The sequence below is a fragment of the Pan paniscus genome, chromosome 4 (assembly GCF_029289425.2).
Source record: "Pan paniscus chromosome 4, NHGRI_mPanPan1-v2.0_pri, whole genome shotgun sequence".
Classification (NCBI taxonomy): Eukaryota; Metazoa; Chordata; class Mammalia; order Primates; family Hominidae; genus Pan; species Pan paniscus.
Window position 1 is genome coordinate 42,296,273 of NC_073253.2, and position 19,808 is coordinate 42,316,080.

Below are 19,808 nucleotides of genomic sequence, written 5' to 3' on the forward strand. Positions count from 1 at the left end.
ACAAATCCTGCTCCTCCATGATCTGGGCATGTGACCTATGCGGGCCAATTATAATATCCTACTACCCTAAACACAGAGATTTATTCAAAGATAAGCATGTGACAAAAGCAGAACCTTTCCTGAAATTAATATGCTGACACTACAAAAAAAAATAAGTTCTACTAGGGTTCTAAACAGAATGGATATAGGCTTGGACTGTTGATGTCTTCCTTGCCAGCTATGAGGAAAAAGTCTACAGTAGGAACTTAATAAACTGAGGCCAAGTAAAGACAAGCAAAAATGAGAGAAAAGAGTGAACCAAAGTCCTGATGAAATCCATGTGGACCTTGAATCTATTCCAGCCTTCCAGGTTAAAATAGCCAATGCATGGAATTTTTGCTTAAGCTTGTTTATATGGCTTTCTGACATTCGCAAACAAAAAGTCTCTATTGAACAAAGCTGGAGATGACAGGTTTCAACATGAGTATCAACACTCAATATTGGCAGTGACTGCCTACAGCACTGAGATGAGAGAGACTGAGATCTCCTCCGGGGACGAATGCAATGATCTAGCAACGGTATCTGCCATGAATAAGGCAGCACATGCCACATACTTGTCAGCCTTTGGCTGAGCAGTGTCTTAGGAAATGACACTGGCATATAAAAGCAAAAAGCAGTAAAAAGAGCCCAGGAAGCCAAAGCAGAGTGGGAAAAATTGCATCAGGGAAAAGAGAAAAAGTCACAAAAAAATGGCAAATCAAAATAAAATTGGCTTGATTCAGAACACATTTTAATGTTCCAATTACTCTCTAGTGTAATACTTTAAGAAAAACACTGATCCACTTCAAGCTCATTCTCTGTATTCTTTCTTTTTGCTTAAATATACTCTGGATCATTTGTGACCCAGGGAAAAAAGGTTATCGTTCATCAGTTTAGGTTCACATTTAAGGTCAAGTCCCCCTGGTTTAAAGGCATTCTCAAAATTAAAATTTATGTCAACATATCTACACTTAGTTCTAGTCTAATTTTTCCAAAGCATGTGACTTGATTTGTGATCCAGGATCAAAAATCCCAGAACTGAATCCCATTTCTGCCATGTACTAGCTTAGACAAATCTCTCAACATTACCTCTGAACATTTCCCTCATCTGTAAAATGAGAATAATAGTACATACTTCAAAAAGTTGCTGAAAATCAAAGTGTGCCTACAAAGTGGTTGGCATGGTACATGGCACACAGTAAGAGCTCACTAAACATTAACCATAATTATTTAGCATTCACTTAAAAAATTTTCTAATAGCCACTCCATTCCAACCTTCTTAACACCCTAATCTTGCCATTAAATGCCCATTTGTTCATTCATTTAACAAAAATATATACTGCTTACAAATAGAGAAAATAGATGAATCAAATACAGAACTTTTTCACAAGTACAAACTATTAAGATTTAATGGTAGACAGCAACAGGGCAAGAAAGAAATATATAAGTTCTCTGGCACTTTTGATGGAGAAAGATATCATTAAAGATAATAACCGGGCTCTTTAAAGAGTTCATTCATTCAACACATGATGAATGAATGTGGTAAAGATGTGGTGTAGGAAAGTAGTGGAATACAGCATTTTCTAGAGTAAGGATTAAGGACAACTAAAGTACTAAAGGAAAAAAGGAAGCATGTATGTGAAACAGCAAGCAGTTCAGGTTGGCCTCAGTGAAGGTACTTGAATAGGAGTAAAAGAAAGTTAAGACTGCCCTCTCCCTTCTTGACCCCTATCCTTTCTCACCCTCCCTCCTTCCCTCCTGTCGCCATCACTTCTGGCACCGCTGCACCCGTAGGAGCTCCCCAGTGGTGATGGGTTCTCAGCCCTCCATGTTACTGTGGGATGAAGAGCTCGAGGAGATAAAGAAGATCAGTTTTTCCCACAGTCAAATCACTTGCTCTACAGCCGGTTCACCAGCCTGGACAAAGGAGAGATGGCATTCTCAGCCATGAAGATTTCCTGAGGATTCCAGAACTTGTCATCAACCCACTGGGGGACCGAATCATCAATGTCTTCTTTCCAGAGGGAGAGGACCAGGTAAACTTCCATGGATTCATGTGAACTTTGGCTCATTTCCACCCCATTGAGGATAATGAAAAGAGCAAAGATGTGAATGGACCCGAACCACTCAACAGCCGAAGCAACAAACTGCAGTTTGCTTTTCGACTATATGATTTCGATAAAGATGATAAGCTCTCCCATGGTGAGCTGATACAGGTGCTACGCTTAATGGTCAGAGTAAATATCTCAGATGAGCAGCTCGGCAGCATCGCAGACAGGACCATTCAAGAGGCTGATCAGGATGGGGACAGTGCCATATCTCTCACAGAATTTGTTAAGGTTTTGGAGAAGGTGGATGTAGAACAGAAAATGAGCATCCAATTTCTTCACTAAAGGACAGAGACCAAACTGTTCCTTGCAGTCTAGTATTTAATAACTGGAACTTGAAAGTCCTCCTTCCACCAACCCCACCTCCAACCCATCATTCCCCTTCTCCCAAAGTACTACTGCTGTTGCACGACAACCCCAAATATGTTCTGTCAACGCAAACCTGCCTTTGACGTATAAACAGGGCATTACAGAATGGTACACCCAGTCTATTTCTGTTCAGTATCCAGTCACTAGTTCTTCATTTATAAATATCTTTTTCCCCATTCTGCTGCTGAATGCATATCCATACAGTCTGAGAAAGTGAGACACGGAATCATGCCAAGAACAAGCCAGCAAAGCTCTTTCACCAGATGTAGACTGTAGCCCTACTGCCTTCCCTCTAGCAAGTCTGCCACCATGCTTCTTCATCCTTTTCATATGTCCTTTGCTTCCTACTTCTGTGTCATCCAACATACTGTTTGCTTAGTCTGGCAGTCTTTCTGCTTTTCAGTAAGCCTCAAAATCTAATCTGTTCTACTTGGCACTGCTATGCCCTATGTATTCCTGACTTGACAGGATAGTTCAGGGGTCTGGCAGTTTTTATTTACCTTCATTATTAAATGGGCCTCTGGGATGTTGCCTCTCTAGGAGCTTTTTGGTAACCAACACTTCTCTGAGAAGTATGACACCATCCTCTGCATTCTACTCTGTCATCAAAGGGCTGCTGGGTGGAGATACTCATCTTGAAAGGTGGCCTTGGTGAGAGGTGTGGAGTCAAGTCTTCTGGGTTGCTTGCCCACATCACTCTACCTCTGGCCTCTGATTCTCAACTTTTACCTACATGGCTCCTCTTGTTAGTGCAGTGTTGACTGTTCAAAAAATAGCAATATGCCAATGGGTTTGTTTAGTTTGGGGACACCGTTACCACCAGAATGACTGCTCTGACAATATGCCTGGGGACTTTTTCATGGCTTTTTATCAAGGCAGCTGGGCACCCTATAAAGCCTCACGCATTCACACCTTTGCAGCATGGTTTATGCCTTAGTGTTACGTGCACTGGAATGTTTTTCACTTCACATTTCCAAGTAGAAAGATTAGCGTTAACTTATCCCAGTCCAAAACATTTAAAGATTGTTTCCTCCGTATCTTGAAGTTTTGCACAAAATTCTTTTTTATTTTTTTAAGACGGAGTTTTACTCTGTCACCCAGGCTGGAGTGCAATGGCGCAATCTTGGCTCACTGCAACCTCCGCCTCTGGGTTCAAGCAATTCTCCCGCCTCAGCCTCCCAAGTAGCTGGGATTACAGATGTGCACCACCAAACCTGGCTAATTTTTGTATTTTCAGTAGAGGGTTTCACCATGTTGGCCAGGTTGGTCTTGAACTCCTGACCTCAGGTGATCCTCCTGCCTCAGCGTCCCAAAGTGCTGGGATTACAGGTGTGAACCACCACGCTCAGTCACAAAATTCTTTATGAATTTTACACTTGGCGAATGTTAATGATGGAAGCCATAGTCAGCTCCTAATACATGTCCAAAGCATTGACTATTGTATCATTAGCTGCCTGGTTACACTAGCTTCCTACCTCCTTGTATAGACCACTGCTAATCCCTTAAAAATGAGGTCTGGCACTAGTAGCACAACCTAAGGTGGCATTACAGGTCTTCGAACAAGCCACAGCAACTTTTCTGCCAAAGTCAGCTTAGTTTAGACTTCAGTGAATCAAGCTATTGCCATCCTAATGTATGTCTCTATGAGTCTATTTATCCAAACATCTGCCCTTGGCTGACTTTCTCTGATTCACTGCTTGCATGCTTGTTTCCTTGCTTTGGAAAACTATTGAAGATGTGTACATAATTATTTAGGAAGGGGATTGCTAAAAAAAATACCACTGCAAAGTGATGGAAAAGGGTAGAGAACAGGGAAGTAGCTGGGCTGGATGGCTCAAATATAAATGAATGAGAAATTCTTCATGAAGTATCAGTCAGACTTTGTGATCAAGTGAAAACGGAAGAATGTCTGACACTGATCTATAGAGAGGTACTCAGAGGCTCCTTGATTTGCATATCTAAAGTTCCTAAGGTTATAGCTTTCCCCTCTTTTGGCTGTATAGCAAACTGTTTTAATCCACGGTTGTGCCTTATTGTTCCATTAAAATATATCAATAAACACTTGTGGTTGAAACAAAAAAAAAAAAAAGAAGAAAGTTAAGACTAAAATCTGGTCAGCTCGAGATCCTTAAAGGCTCTGAAACCAAGTCCAGAATCCCACTTTCATTCTGTCAACAGTGAAAATTTAAAGATTTGTAAGTGGTACAATTATAAGTTCATAACTGTATAGGCAAAAGATGAGTGTGCTATAACATGTAAAATAGATTGGAGAAGAAACGTCTGCTGTACCAGTATGAAATCTGCAAATTAATTAGGCAGCTAGAGAAAACATGAAAAGAAAGTCTGAAGGGAAAAATACTAATACAATTGAATCAGTAAGATTAAAAATTTAATGAAATTTGGGAGGAAGAAATTAAAGATGATTTAGGTTTCAAGCCTTAGGTCTATGAACTGCACTGAGGAAATATGGTTCCCAAACTTCACAGATCTCTTACCCATTTTCTGGAATGCCATATCATATTTTAACTTCTTTAATGCACTAAATTATTTTTACTTATGGAGTGAAACATGTATCTTGCAAGAACATGATATAATAACTAATAAATAGATTAAAGAAATCTGGAGGACTGTAAGTATGCTGAGCAGGGAAGGGAATGGGCTACTTATTACATTTGATACATCATAACATGCCAATTAAAAGTAGAATTTGAACTTCTGTAATCATTTTTTCATAAAAATAGGAGCCAGGATTCCTATATCCATTTGTTCACTGGTGTATCCCCAAATTTCTAGAATGGGGTCTGGTATATTGTTAGAACTCAATAAATATATTTGTTAAATGTATATATAAATGAGAAAAGAAGGAAGTTATTAAATTTTAAGAAAGGTTCTACGTGGGTCTCAATGTTCTGAGTGTTCAATATTCTCTCCCAATCTTTCTTTTATTAAAATAGCCTTCTGTAGGTGACTCTATTTTGAAAAATCTAAAACTGTGACAGATTTAGTAAAATGTTATAATAACCACTTTAAATAATACTAAATTATTGTATTAACCACTAAAAGCCAAAACAAAAATCTTAATGTATCATCAGACATAAAAATAGTAATATCTGAGATTTTATACAGATTTTTAGGTATACTCCATTTTTTGGGTTGGCTCCATTTCACAGTTTGGAAATATTTTAACTTCAGATATGTGATATAAAGTTAAAATTACCCCTTACCCACATGAACTTCAAGGCAAATATGTTAGTTACTATATGGGAAAATTTAAAATGTTTCCTTGCAGAGTTTATCATCTTACCAGGTCTTTCCTTCCCAGTGCCTTTTGACTCAGCAAATTTTTGTATCAAACTTTCAACTGTAGTATTAGCCATGTTATTTATAAATTCTTCATGGACCTATTAAAATGAAATAAAGATAACTTTTTCTTTTTCCACATTCTTAGTGTATTTCAGATAAAACTTACACAAGACAATTAAAATTAATTATATCAAAATATGTATTTTTGACCCAAGGCCCTTTGAGGACTTTAATTTACCTAACTTCCAGCATTACTGGATCTGTAGGGACCAACCATGACTTACATTAACCCCTTAACACATAGCCTCATGCCCCTAGAAGTCAAAGCAGTTTTCTGTTCCCATCTTTGAGCGTTCCAGAGACATCATTCTTATGATAAGACTTATATAGACAACAAAAATACTTTTGGCTTAAAAAAAAACACACACACAGTCTGACTCTGTCACCCAGATGGCTGGGTGTCACGGCTCACTGCAGCCTCAACCTCCTGGGCTCAAGTGATCCTCCCACCTCAGCCTCCCAAGTAGCTGGGACTATAGGCATGCACCACCACACCCAAAAATTTTTTAATATTTAAACAATTTAAAATATTTTTTAATATTTAAACAATTTAAAATATTTTTAATATTTAAACAATTTAAAATATTTTTTAATATTTAAACAATTTAAAATATTTTTTAATATTTAAACAATTTAAAATATTTTTTAAATTTTGTGTAGAGATGAGGTCTCCCTATGTTGCCCAGGCTGGTCTCAAACTTCTGGGCTCAAGTAATCTTCCTGCCTTGGCCTCCCAAACTGCTGAGATTACAGATATGAGCCACCGTGCCTGGCTAGTTTGAAGAATAACAGACTTCATCTTTCTCTACTATATTTCAGTATACCCCAAATTGTCATCGTTAAACCTTTTATATTTGTGGAACACTTCTAAGTAAAAGTTCTATTGTTTAATAAAGTTGCTGCTTTAAATTTAAAAATAGTAAAGCTTGAAAAAAGAAATATTCAAAAGTCGATAGCTTTAGAAATTCAATATAAAGAAAACTGAATATAGTTAATTTAAAAAATTAATTTGAATTATCATCCTCGGTGGCCAAATGATAAAATATCCAGTTTATTTTCTATTTACTACATGTAAATACATTATCTTTACATATTCTTTATTTGGAAAAATTCGGTATTATACTTATGAACTTTGAACAGAGTGAGAAAATATTTTTAAAGAGCTATAAATAAACAAATTTTTCATGAATAATTCAACATAAAGTAAAAAAACTTACCTGGCCTATCTGCAAATGAATTTCCTTTATAGCATTTGACAAGGATCCTATAATTTCCTTTATGTGAATGAGATGAGTTTCTTCAATATCTTGAAATTTCTGGGTAACATATACAAAGTTATAGATTTATAACATATACAGGTACATACATATATATTCTGGAATCAAAAGAGCTTTCAGAAATCATCTCTCCCAGCACTTTGGGAGGCTGAGGCAGGTGGATCACTTGAGGTCAGAAGTTCGAGACCAGCCTGGCCAACATGGTGAAACCCTGTCTCTACTAAAAATACAAAAATTAGCCAGGCATGGTGGCAGATGCCTGTAATCCCAGCAATTCAGGAGGCTGAGGCAGGAGAATCGTTTGAACCTGGGAGGCAGAGGTTCCAGTGAGCCCAGATCACGCCACTGCACTGGAGCCTGGGCGACAGAGCGAGACTCCATATCCAAAACAAAAAAAGAAATCAACTCAATATAACCAAATTTTCCAAGTTACCACTGTTACACAATGTTTAACAAAGCCTCAAGACAAACAGATCTAGCAGGTAAACTGAAATATGGCACTGCAAAAAGTTAACTTTTTGTTATGTCATTTCTTAGGTAAATACAAACTTTTTTAGAATTTGGAGCTTTTTTTTTTTTTTTTTTTTTTTTTGAGACGGAGTCTTGCTCTGTCACCCAGGCTGGAGTGCAGTGGCACCATCTTGGCTCACTGGAAGCTCCGCCTCCCAGGTTCACATCATTCTCCTGCTTCAGCCACCCGAGTAGCTTGGACTACAGGTGCCCACCACCATGCCGGCTAATTTTTTGTATTTTTAGTAGAGACGGGTTTCACCGTGTTAGCCAGGAAAGTCTCGATCTCCTGACCTCATGATCCACCTGCCTCAGCCTCCAAAAGTGCTGGGATACAGGCATGAGCCACCACACCCAGCCGAATTTGGAGCCATTACACATTAAAATCTATAATCGTGATCAGAAAATTAGGAGACCCAGAAGAGAATAATGTTACAAAAAAAACAAAGAGTTTTAAAAACTGAAAAACAATTAGTTGGCAAAGCAAAAACTATAGTTTACTTTCAAATGCTTTATAATCTAGCCCACAGATTTTCAAAATGTCTTTCTAATCCTTGAAATAATAATATACACCGGGCACGGTGGCTCACACCTATAATCCCAGCACTATGGGAGGCCGAGGTGGGCAGATCACAAGGTCAGGAGTTTGAGATCAGCCTGACAAACATGGTGAAACCTCGTCTCTACTCAAAATACAAAAAATTAGCCAGGCGTGGTGGCGCATGCCTGTAATCCCAGCTACTTGGCAGGCTGAGGCAGGAGAATCGCTTGAACCCGGGAGGCAGGGGTTGCAGAGAGCCGAGATCACGCCATTGCACTCCAGCTTGGGCGACAGAGTGAGATTCCATCTCAAAAAAAAAAAAAGAAAAAGAAAAAAAAGAAAAAAGAAATAATAATATACAATCCCCAAAAGAGATGGCTGTGATCAAAGAAATCTGGGAAAGCCTATATACTCTATTTCAGCAGTTCTCAACCAAAAGTGAGGATGTGTTAGATCACCTGGAGAACCTTTTCAAACTTCAAAACAAATAGATCCTCCAGTACTGCCTGGGTAATGGGGGTTGAAAGAGGTGAGAAAGTTGTTTGGAAAAAATTTCCAAGTTACTCTGATATCCCCAGAGAGGAAACCGCTGCTTGCCTTGCCTTCACAATAAATATATCAAAAGCTCTGAGAGGCCAGGCACGGTGGCTCACACCTGTAATCCCAGCACTTTGGGAGGCCGAGGCCAGCCGATCATGAGATGAGGAGTTCAAGACCAGCCTGGCCAACATGGTGAAACCCCGTCTCTACTAAAAATACAAAAATTAGCCAGGCATGGTGGCGCATGCCCGTAATCCCAGCTACTAAGGAGGTTCAGGCAGAGAATAGCTTGAACCCAGGAGAATTCCTTAAACCTGAGAGGTGGAGATTGCAGTGAGCCAAGATCGCGCCTCTGCACTCCAGCCTGGGCGACAGAGTGAGACTCCATCTTGGAGAAAAAAAAGAAGGTCTGAGAAATACGGAAATAATGACACGTTTCACTTTGCTTAACCCGGCATTTTCTAAATTTCTTTGACCTTACAACACTTTTGTTTTTCTTCTTCCCTGAACATCTATTAATATCTCACAGAGCAATAATAGTCTTCAAAACAGGCTTTGGGAAATGCTGAGCTACCCATTTTCAAACAAAATACATTTGTCATTTCTATTGTACAAACCTGGTTATCTATTTTTTGCCAAATTAAATCAGTTCTAAGGAATGGGCCTAAGCCTTACTATTTTTCTCTTGTTAGTTTATCAAATTTAATTCCCTGACCCTATATTTAATGTCTAAATTTCTTCAGTCACTTTGGTGACCAGAAATCACCAAATGATATCTAATGTGTAAATGGTAAGAACCTCTAAAAAAAAAAAAATCCAGAATGGTGAAATTACAGTTTCGACAGTATTGCAACAGCCCAAAAACTTGAATCAATTTGATTTATGAGGAATGGCAGAGTTAAAATGGAATACTTGTCATTGATTAATTTTGACCAAGTCAATGAGAATACAGTACCAGTATTTCAAGATCCTGAATTACTCTCAAGAACTGAGGATCAAGAACTGAGGAGCATTTAGTAGAAGGATGGCCCTTAACTTAAATTTCAGCAATTTAATAAACAAGATATTTTCTCAGACAGGTAGCCATTAATTTCATTTGAATGACCCTTAATTCCGAGGAAACTGTCTTCATTCCCTTTTGAAAAAGCTACACTCAACAAGGCAGATCTTTATTTATTTAGAAATATCTTAAAATATAAATCCACAGAGAAACTCAAGGCATGATTCAGATGCAATTTTGAAACTGTGGGGTTTTGGGGGTAGGGGCACACTGCTAACTATCACAATTCCTCAAAATTAGTGACTACTAAGCTCAGAGTAATTCAGCAATGGGAAATGGATATAGTCTCAAATGCTTGAGTATACATAAACGAACTTTCCTGAACAAATTAGATAGGCACTTTACTCCCTGCAACTTCAAATTCACTGTGTTCCCATGTATTGTTACATTAATTTTTTTTTTTTTTTTTTTTTTTTTGAGACGGAGTCTCGCTCTGTCGCCAGGCTGGAGTGCAGTGGCGCGATCTCGGCTCACTGCAACCTCTGCCTCATGGGTTCAAGCAACTCTCCTGCCTCAGGCTCCCGAGTAGCTGGGACTACAGGCATGTGCCACCACGCCCAGCTAATTTTTGTATTTTTAGTAGACAGAGTTTCACCACATTGGCCAGTATAGTCTCAATCTCTTGACCTCGTGATCCACCTGCCGCGGCCTCCCAAAGCGCTGGGATTACAGGCGTGAGCCACCGAACCCAGCCTGTTACATTTTTAAAAGTATAGTCATAAGCCACATAATGACATTTCTGTCAACAACTAATGCCATATATGACAGTGGTACCAGAAGATTATAATAGATATGAAAACTTTCTATTGCCTAGTGACATCATAGCTGCCATAACGTAGTGCAACGCATTACTCACATTTGTGGTGATGCTGATACAAACAAACCTACTGTGCTGCCTGTCACATAAAAGTACCGCATAGCACATAATATACAGCACATAATACTTGATAATAAATGATGTTACTGGTAAATGTATTTACTAAACTACACTTTTTATTATTAGAGTGTAATCCTTCTACTTATTAGAAAAAACAATAACTGTAAAACAGCCTCCAGCAGGTCCTTCAGGAGGTATTCTAGAAGGCTTTGTTACCATAGGCGATACTTTTTTTTTTTCCTGAGATGGAGTCTCGCTCTGTTGCCCAGGCTGGAGGGCAGTGGTGCAATCTCAGCTCACTGCAACCACCACCTCTCGGGTTCAAGTGATTTCATGCCTGAGCCTCCCACGCAGCTAGGATTACAAGCGCGTACCACCACGCCCAGCTAATTTCTGTATTTTTATTAAAGATGAGGTTCCATCATGTTGGCCAGGCTGGTCTCAAACTCCTGACCTCAAGTGATCTGCCCACCTCGCCCTCCCAAAGTGCTGGGATTACAAGTGTGAGCCACCAAGTCCAGCCAGAGATGATAGTTCTATGCATGCTACTGCCCCTGAAGACCTTCCAGTAGTACAAGATGTGGAGATAAAAGAGCAATCCTAATGATACTAAGCCTATGTAGGCGCATGTTTACTGTGTGCGTTTGTGTCTTAGTTTTTAGGAAAAAGATTTAAAAAGTTAAAAAAAAATAAAAATTTTAAAACAGAAAAAAAGCCGATCGAGTAAGGATATAAAGAAAATACTATTGTACAACTGTACAATGTGTTTCTACTTTAAGATGTCATCACAAAAGAGTCAAAATGTTTAAAATTTTTTTAAGTTTCTAAAGAAGTTACAATAAGCTAAGGTTAATTTATTATTGAAGGAAGAAAACAATTTTTAATAAAATTTAATGTAACCTAAATCTACAGTGCTTATAAAATCTACAGTAGTGTACAGTAATGTCCTAGGCCTTCACATTTACTCACTACTCATTCACTAACTCAACCAGAGCAACTTCCAGTCCTGCAATCTCCATTCAACATAAGTGTTCTACTCAGATGCAGCATTTTTAATCTTTTATACTGATTTTTACTATATCTTTTATATGTTTAAAGACACAAATACCATTTTGTTATAATTGCCTACAGTATTCAGTACAGTAACAGGCTGTACAGGTTTGTAGCTTAGAAGCAACAGACTAAACCATATAGCCAGGTCTGTAGCAGTCTACACCATCTAGGTATGTGTAAGTAAGTACATTCTCTCTCTCTCTTTTTTTTTTTTTTTTTTTTGAGACAGAGTCTCACTCTGTCACCCAGGCTGGAGTGCAGTGGCACAATCTCGGCTCACCACAACCTCTGCTTCCCATTTCAAGCAATTCTGGTGCCTTAGCCTCCCAAATAACTGGGATTATAGGGGTGCACCACCACGCCTGGCTAAGTTTTGTATTTTTAGTAGAGACAGGGTTTCAACATATTAGCAAGTCTAGTCTTGAACTCCTGACTTCAGGTGATCTGCCCGCCTCAGCCTCCAAAAGTGCTGGGATTACAGGCGTGAGCCACCATGCCTAGCCATGCATAAGTACATTTTATGATGTTCACACAATGACAAAATTGCCTAACGACATTTCTTAAAGTGTATCCCTGTTGTTAAGCGACACAGGGCTACCCTATCTTCTCAGCCACTAAAGATATATAAAAGTACGCTAATCCTAATAATCTTTAATCTGAGGGTACTGCTTAACAAATCTCAAAGTTTCCATAAACTAGCCATCTCACTGCTTTAAAGTAAACAAAATCTCCATATTCTATTTCAAGTGTCTCATTAATTAATAGTGGTAAAAGCATGAGCATAAAAAGTCACAATTTCAATCATTTTTATTCTAAACCTAAATTTTAAAAACTTAAATCACAAATACTCTAAATTCTAACCTCTTTCACCCTAGAGACTCAATGATCTTCTCCCACTAGTAAATATAGGTCCTACCACCCAAATTTGATTCTCACTATACTGTCAGGTTCTTTCTTTCCCACTGAGACTGGTCAACCCAGCTGGCCTGGAAAAACAGTTAAGTGGAGAAGTAAAAGGATTACTTTCCCTTCTAAACTAACCCAAATTAAAGTCTATTCTCTATGAAGAAACAATAATTAACCTATTCTGCAGCTGTAGAGTATGACAGAAAGAGAGGGTGAGACAGAAACAGAGATCTCTAAGATCTTGAGAAAGAACAAATACACATACATTAGTAAAGTATGCCATCATCTTTATTTAAAAGCAGCATGGTCACACATTTGCTCAAATAAATTAATGTTCCCATCTTAAAAAGGGCAGAATGGGCTGGCACGGTGCCTGTGATCCCAGCCAGCATTTTGGGAGGCCGAGTTGGACAGATCACTTGAGCCCAAGAGTTCAAGACCACCCTGGGCAACATGGTGAAACCCTGTCTCTACTAAAAATACAAAAATTAGCTGGACATGATGGTGCACACCTGCAGTCCCAGTTACTCAGGAGGCTGAGGTGGGAAGGTCACTAGCCTGGGAGGCAAAAAGGCTGCAGTAAGCCAAGATCGTGCCATTGCACTCGAGCCTGGTTGACAGAGTGAGACCCTGTCTCAAAAAACAATAAAAAAACAAACAAAAAAACCAGAAAGGCAGGATGAACAATTAAAATGCCATTTTGAAAAAAAATGTAATGAGGAAGCAGAACATGAAAAGGAAATGGAAAGATGTGCTGAACGTTCTTTTTTATAAAGTAACATCAACAAACAAAAAACTCTGACTATAGCAAACTCTATTTATTCCAATTTTAAAAATTAATGAAACGGCAAATGCTTAGCTGATAAAGACTAACCATTTAATGTGAAATTAACATATCAACAATAACTGCCTTATAAATGTGTGCTCCTAATGATTTAAAAGACATAACAGCACTTGCTGAAGTCTGCAATGACCTCAGTTGCTACAGAAATTGCAACTTTCTATCTCACTAGACTTGAAGGCTTATTTAAGACAACTACCTAAACCCTTCTTTCTTGAAGCTTCTTTTTCCAGCTACCATGACATTACACTTCCAGTTTTCTTCTTTCTTCTTTGGCTTCCTCTATTAAAATCTCAATAATGAGTCTCTCAGAGCTTGGCCCTGAGGCCCTTTCTTCCCCACACTCTAAAAGTGATGTCATCATGGCTCTGTGTACTGACAACACCCTATTTTATATGGTCTGATAATCCTTATTCAAAACTTTTGGGACCAGGCGAGTTTTGGAATTCCTTTTCTTCCCTTGTTTTTTAAATAAAGATATATAGTATTATTTAGAATGCCATATACCTCATTCATAATACTACTAGCAGGATCTGTAGTGGCATCTGTTTATCAAACACATTAATATTTCTAAAGGAAAATATACGTAGGATAAAGACTATAGATAGCCTCATAACGGTTCAAGTCAAGTTTTGTTGTCAAATAAATCACAGAAAAAAAAATACTTGGTTTTCAGAGCTCTTCGGATTCAGAATTGTGGATAAGGAACTGTGGACATTATGTCCAGCCCAGATTACTTGGCTCCTCCAAAACTGCCCTCCTGATGTCACCAATTATGTATCTCATAGGCGTCTTAAAATTAACATGTTCAAAATTGAACATCTGATCCCTTCCTTCCATCAAACTAACAGTTCTTCATCTAATCTTCCCCATTCATCTCTCTCCACATAGATTTAACAAGCTAAAACCTGGAAGGGATCCTGATCTTCCGAAGAATTCCTCAACCCATCCTATCCCTGCCATCTCCAATGCATTCACTTCTCTCCTTCTCCAAGACCACTACGCTGGCCCTCATCCTTCTCACCTGACTACTATACTGACTTTCAAACTGGACTCTTGATTCTCCTTTAGACATACTCTAATCAATTCTTCCCAAAACTGCCAGAATTATCTTTAAATGTAGATCAGATCATGTCACATCCCTGCCTAAAACCCTTAGGCGGCTTCTAGCTGCTCTTAGAAGAAAACCTAAATTCTTTTGCCATTAAAAGTAATGGCAAAAACTGCAATTACTTTTGCACCAACCTAATGTAACCTAGTCCTTGTGTATCAATTCAACTTCATTTCTCACTACCATTTTCCCTTACTCAGGTTTAGTAAGCATTTTTTACTTTCCAGAATGTAAGTTCTTTTATACCCTCTGGGCCTTCATACTCATGATCCCCAAAGCCTGTAACGCTCTTGCCCTATTAATTTCTTACTCACTCTTCAAGTTCCAGTTTTAAACATCACTTATCTTAAAAGGCCTTTCCTGACTCCCTAATCCAAATTAAGTCACTGCTATTATTCTATCTCATGGAAGCCTATTATTTTCCTTTGCAATACTTATAATAATTTATAACTTTATATTTAAGCATGTATTTAATGTCTGCCTCCCTCCTCTATACTGTAAACACCATCTCAAGCACGGAGATATTTGTCTTATTTACAGATGTACTGTATACACACCAGCACCTAACAGAGTCTATGCCATTGTAGGAAGATGGATATGCACATACATGCACACAAGTATGCAAGACTTCGCTTTCTAAGATATGAGCTGTTCACTACTTCAAGTGGGAAGACATAATGAGGACATAGAGTCCAAAAATTCAGATTCACAAAGTCCTTCTTTCATATTAACTGAGTGCCTAATATGATCTGGGAACTATTCTAAAAGCTGAGGATATAGCAGTAAACAAAACAAATCCATCCTTGCTCTCATAAACTTAAATTTTAGTGGAGAAAAACAGACAAAAAATATAGGTAAAAGAACTCATGTGCTTCACTATGTTTCTGGCCCCTTAGACATAACTAAGAACATTCCAAAAAGGAGTTCATCCACCAGCCTCAGGACTACAGTGAAGACGATGTAAAACAGCTGCAGCCAACCCATAATGAACACGCAGCATGAGAAAGTAATAAACCCTTGATATTGTAAGCCACTGAGATTTCTGGGGCCTTGTGTCACCACAGCATACTTACTCTGACCTGACTGATACAGGAATAAAATTCTTGGTATGTAAGATCACGATAGGTGCTAAGCAGGAAAATAAAACAAGGAAAAGGACAAGAAGCAGGGGCAGCGGAGAGTGGAAATGTCAGGTATGATTCCTAAAAGGCAGCCACCTTAAACGAGGCCTTTAATTAAGGTTCTGAGAACACTACACCAAATATAATTTATCCCAAGCTAATGGATGGCAGACATTTGTGTCTGTCTTCCCTCACTAATATGTAAGTTCTTTGAGACCAGGGATTTTTTGGGTTGTATTGACTGCCGTAGCCTCATTACTAAGTCACTTCCAGTTTTCTTATTAATGCTTCTTAAGCACTGTCTTCATCATGTACCAATGCCCTCAGTTTCCCCAATTACCTTTAAACAGGCTCTTCTGATCTACCTGTATAATTCCTTATGACATTATAATTATTGCATCTTGGTCCTCAATCTCCAAAACGCGACATGTATTTTTAAAACAGCATCATTAACAAATTGAGATTGTGCATTTTAAAACTTCCAACACTAAAAAATTATATAGAGAGAAAAATTAATCAATATACACAAATATAAATGCCCTGTTTTCAATCTGAAGCCTTAAAATACCAACCTGAGCTGTTTCTGTCATTTTCTGTTCGAAATCAGCTTTTGCTAATGCGTATTTTTCCACATAGAGTTTATAGGTATCTGTAGCTTTCTTAGATTTAACAGCTGCCTGTAATAAAATAAAAAAAAAAACTTTTAACTGTGCATTGACCTTTTTTCTTTCCTAATGTAAGTTAATATGAATAACAAATTAAAATACATTTTAAGAGTTCAATATGACATACAACTACTTTGATACTTGTTGTGAGGCCCTCTTTAGTCTTTTTTTATTGTTGTTGTTACAGTCAGCCAAGAAGTCAGGAAGTAAACACTGATTCTCTTTTCTGTTTGATGGAATGTGCTTTGAAAAGTTAAAATACTCTCATTTTAAATCCCAGACTAAGATTGCATAATTACATTATAATGCTACAGTGTTACTAAGATATGTTAACACACTGTTGGAGAGAAACTTCCAGACAATATACAAAAATGTCACAATACCACCAGAACGTGCTTGACACTCCTTTTCGCAGCTGTGAATTTTCCTCCACCACAGCATACATATATTTCATTCAATGTCTGATTAAACCTATCTATAAACTATAAACCTATCTCGAAAGTTGTGAAGGCTGGTTTCCTTGATGTTTCTCAGCTTCCATTATGCTCCAGCAAATACAGAAACTTGTTTTTAATCTTTGCCTATTTTTTCAAGACTTAAAAAACGAAACTGTTACCATAATAGTATAGTTCTGGTTTTATAAGTTACTTATTTAATTAAAAAAACATATTAAGCAGTACTGTACAACCTATACATAAACAGAAATTGCAATAAAGTAACACAGCCACAGAAGTTAAGGTAAATTATAAGAAGATAGGCATTTGAGAAAGGAAAAGATTATGTGTAGTTTGTAGGTTGAAGCAGATACACAGCTATCAAGAAGCTTAATATTCTCAAAGGCCTGATCAACTTGGATACAGGAAGATGGAGTGATGTGGTTGGACTAAAAAAGAGTTTAAAGGAGATCAAAGAAAGACAAGCTATAGGATTTCAAGATATAAAAATCCCCATTTTCTTGACGAGGTAACAGATGGGTCTGGTATGAGTGAGAAACAGTAGGGTAGGTTGGGAGCTTAAGGAGAACAAAAAAAGTTTCAAACCATAATTGTGGAGGATGCAAGAGCTCATGACTAGATGAATAAAAGTGTTGCTAAGTGCCACTGAAGTCCAAGGAAAGCTGTAAAACACTTAATTTGTTTAAAGCCGATCAGTACCAATATGTAATTATCTTTAGCCATGATCAGGAATCTAAAAACAAAAAACTACAAAGAGAAAACTGGGTTTACCCTGAGGTTTGGGTTTGGTAAGAGGTACATATAGTCCTACTCCCTAAACAAGCAACTCTGTACTCTCTCTAAAATGTAACTGTTTATACTATATTAAGTATATATGTTATGTACTTTCCTGCCTTCTTAAAGAATATAGGATGCCACTTTACCATGGAACATAAACAAAGCTGATTTTGGAGCCAGAAGAAATTCAACTGAAATTCTGGCTCTACCGTTTACACTACTGCCCCTTTATCCATGGGGAATACATTCTAAGATCCCAGTAGATGTCTGAAGCCATGGATGGTACAGACTCTGTATTATATACTATGTTTTTTCCTATACATACATAACTATGATAAAGTTTAATTTATAAATTAGGCACAGTAAGAGATTAACAACAACTAATAAAATATAACAATTATAACAACATACTGTAATAACATCATATGTGAATACGGTCTCTCTCTCTCTAAATATTCTACTGTACTGGACAGTAGGTAACTGAAACCAAGGAAAGTGAAATCTCAGCACTGCACTACCCATCTGACCTTGTCTTAGAAATTTATACAGTTCTCTCATTACTAAAAAGGAAACAATATCACCTTTTTTTTAAAAAAAGCTGTAGTAGTAATGAAATGTAGTTATACAAAATGCTTGGAATAGGGTCTGGCATACAGTTAAATTTAAAAATAAATAGTGCCTGCTTTTATTATGGTTTCTAACAAGAAATATCATCAAGAAAATACATCATCATATTTTGCTGTAATAAAAGGATATATCCGAGTTACTGAGTTGTATTGAGCTGTCTATCCCTAGCGAAAGTGACTAAAACCCGTAACAATTTTCTAGTTTGCTCCTATAGATTTTTTTTGTTTTACTCTTCTCCCAGTTCCACACAGCTGACATTATTTTATACCAGTTACTGGAATCCTCTAATATCCTGACCCTGTTCAAATACGTAACAGCTAAATGAAATGGATAGAGTTTACCAAGTACCTTCGCAAGAAACCCAGATAACCAAGTTTGCTAGAATTTATTTTAAAAACAATTATAATGGCATGCTTAATCTGGGTTTCCTTTTGGATTTTTTTTATGCAAATAAATTTTAGTTTGTTCTTCTAATACCTGTATTTTCAGCGAGTATAAGAGCAATCAAACAACCTACAGTCCTTCAGAGTGAATTTTTTTTTTTTTTTTTTTTTTTTTTTTTTGAGATGGAGTCTCACTCTGTGGCCCAGGCTGGAGTGCAATGGTGCAATCTTGGCTCACTGCAGCCTCCGCCTCCCGGATTCAAGCGCTTCTCCTGCCTCGGTCTCCCAAGTAGCTGGAATTACAGGTGCAAGCCACCACGCCCAGCTAATTTTTGTATTTTTAGTAGAGATGGGGTCTCACTCACCATGTTGGCCAAGCTGATCTCGAACTCCTGAACTCAAATGATCCACACGCCTAGGCCTCCCAAAGTGCTGGGATTACAGGCATGAGCCACCGCACTGGGCCTTCAGAGTGATTTTTAATGACACAGCCTAGCATAATGATGTAACCCTACTGAAAGCCCCTTCTTTGCTTGTTCCTAATACCTCATCCTGATACCTACTTTTTTCTTTTTCTCTGCTGCTCATTAAATTATTGCTTAATAATTTATATGCCAGCTATTGATAAAGACAAGTTGTGATCATTCCTAATACAGATATTTACAAGTCAAAAGGAGACCCATAAAACTGGAAAATTCCAAAAATACCTAATTATAATGACTGTGCATACACTTTTACAAGTAATTTACTGGGCGGGCATGGTGGCACATGCCTATAAGCCCAGCACTTTGGGAGGCCAAGGCAGGAGGAATCACCTGAGGCTAGGAGTTCAAGACCAGACTGGGCAACAAAGTGAGACCCTGTCTCTACAAAAATTTTTAAAAAATGAAATACAATAAAAAATTTTAAAAAATAAGCCAGGTGCAGTGGCTCATGCCTATAACCCCAGCTCTTAGGGAGGCAGAGGCAGAGAATAGTTTGAGTCCAGGAGTTCGAGACCTGCCTGGGCAATATGGCAAGACCCCATTCTCCAAAAATAAAATAAAATAAAATAAATTATCCAGGCACAGTGGCACACACCTGTGGTCCCAGCTACTCAAGAAGCTGAGGTGGAATCACTTGAGCCCAAGAGTTCAAGGCTGCAGTGAGCTATGATAATACCACCACACTCCAGCCCAGACAACAGAGACCCTGACTCAAAAAACA

At 38.0% G+C, this 19,808-nt stretch overlaps 1 protein-coding gene and 1 pseudogene across 2 annotated transcripts in view; one reads left to right on the top strand and one right to left on the bottom strand.

Annotated features, from left to right (window-relative positions):
* The window catches only part of FCHO2 (FCH and mu domain containing endocytic adaptor 2), a 138,797-nt gene that overhangs the window by 71,658 nt on the left and 47,331 nt on the right, over positions 1-19,808 (bottom strand). For both annotated transcript variants that reach the window (XM_055112318.2, XM_063604202.1), the window contains exons 6-8: positions 16,268-16,372; positions 7,076-7,174; positions 5,800-5,896 (exon numbers count right to left, since the gene is read on the bottom strand). In XM_055112318.2, coding sequence (XP_054968293.1) covers positions 5,800-5,896; positions 7,076-7,174; positions 16,268-16,372 — 301 coding nt within the window. The remainder of the gene's footprint in view (positions 1-5,799; positions 5,897-7,075; positions 7,175-16,267; positions 16,373-19,808) is intronic.
* Positions 1,389-3,103, top strand: LOC100970030 (calcineurin B homologous protein 1-like; annotated as a pseudogene).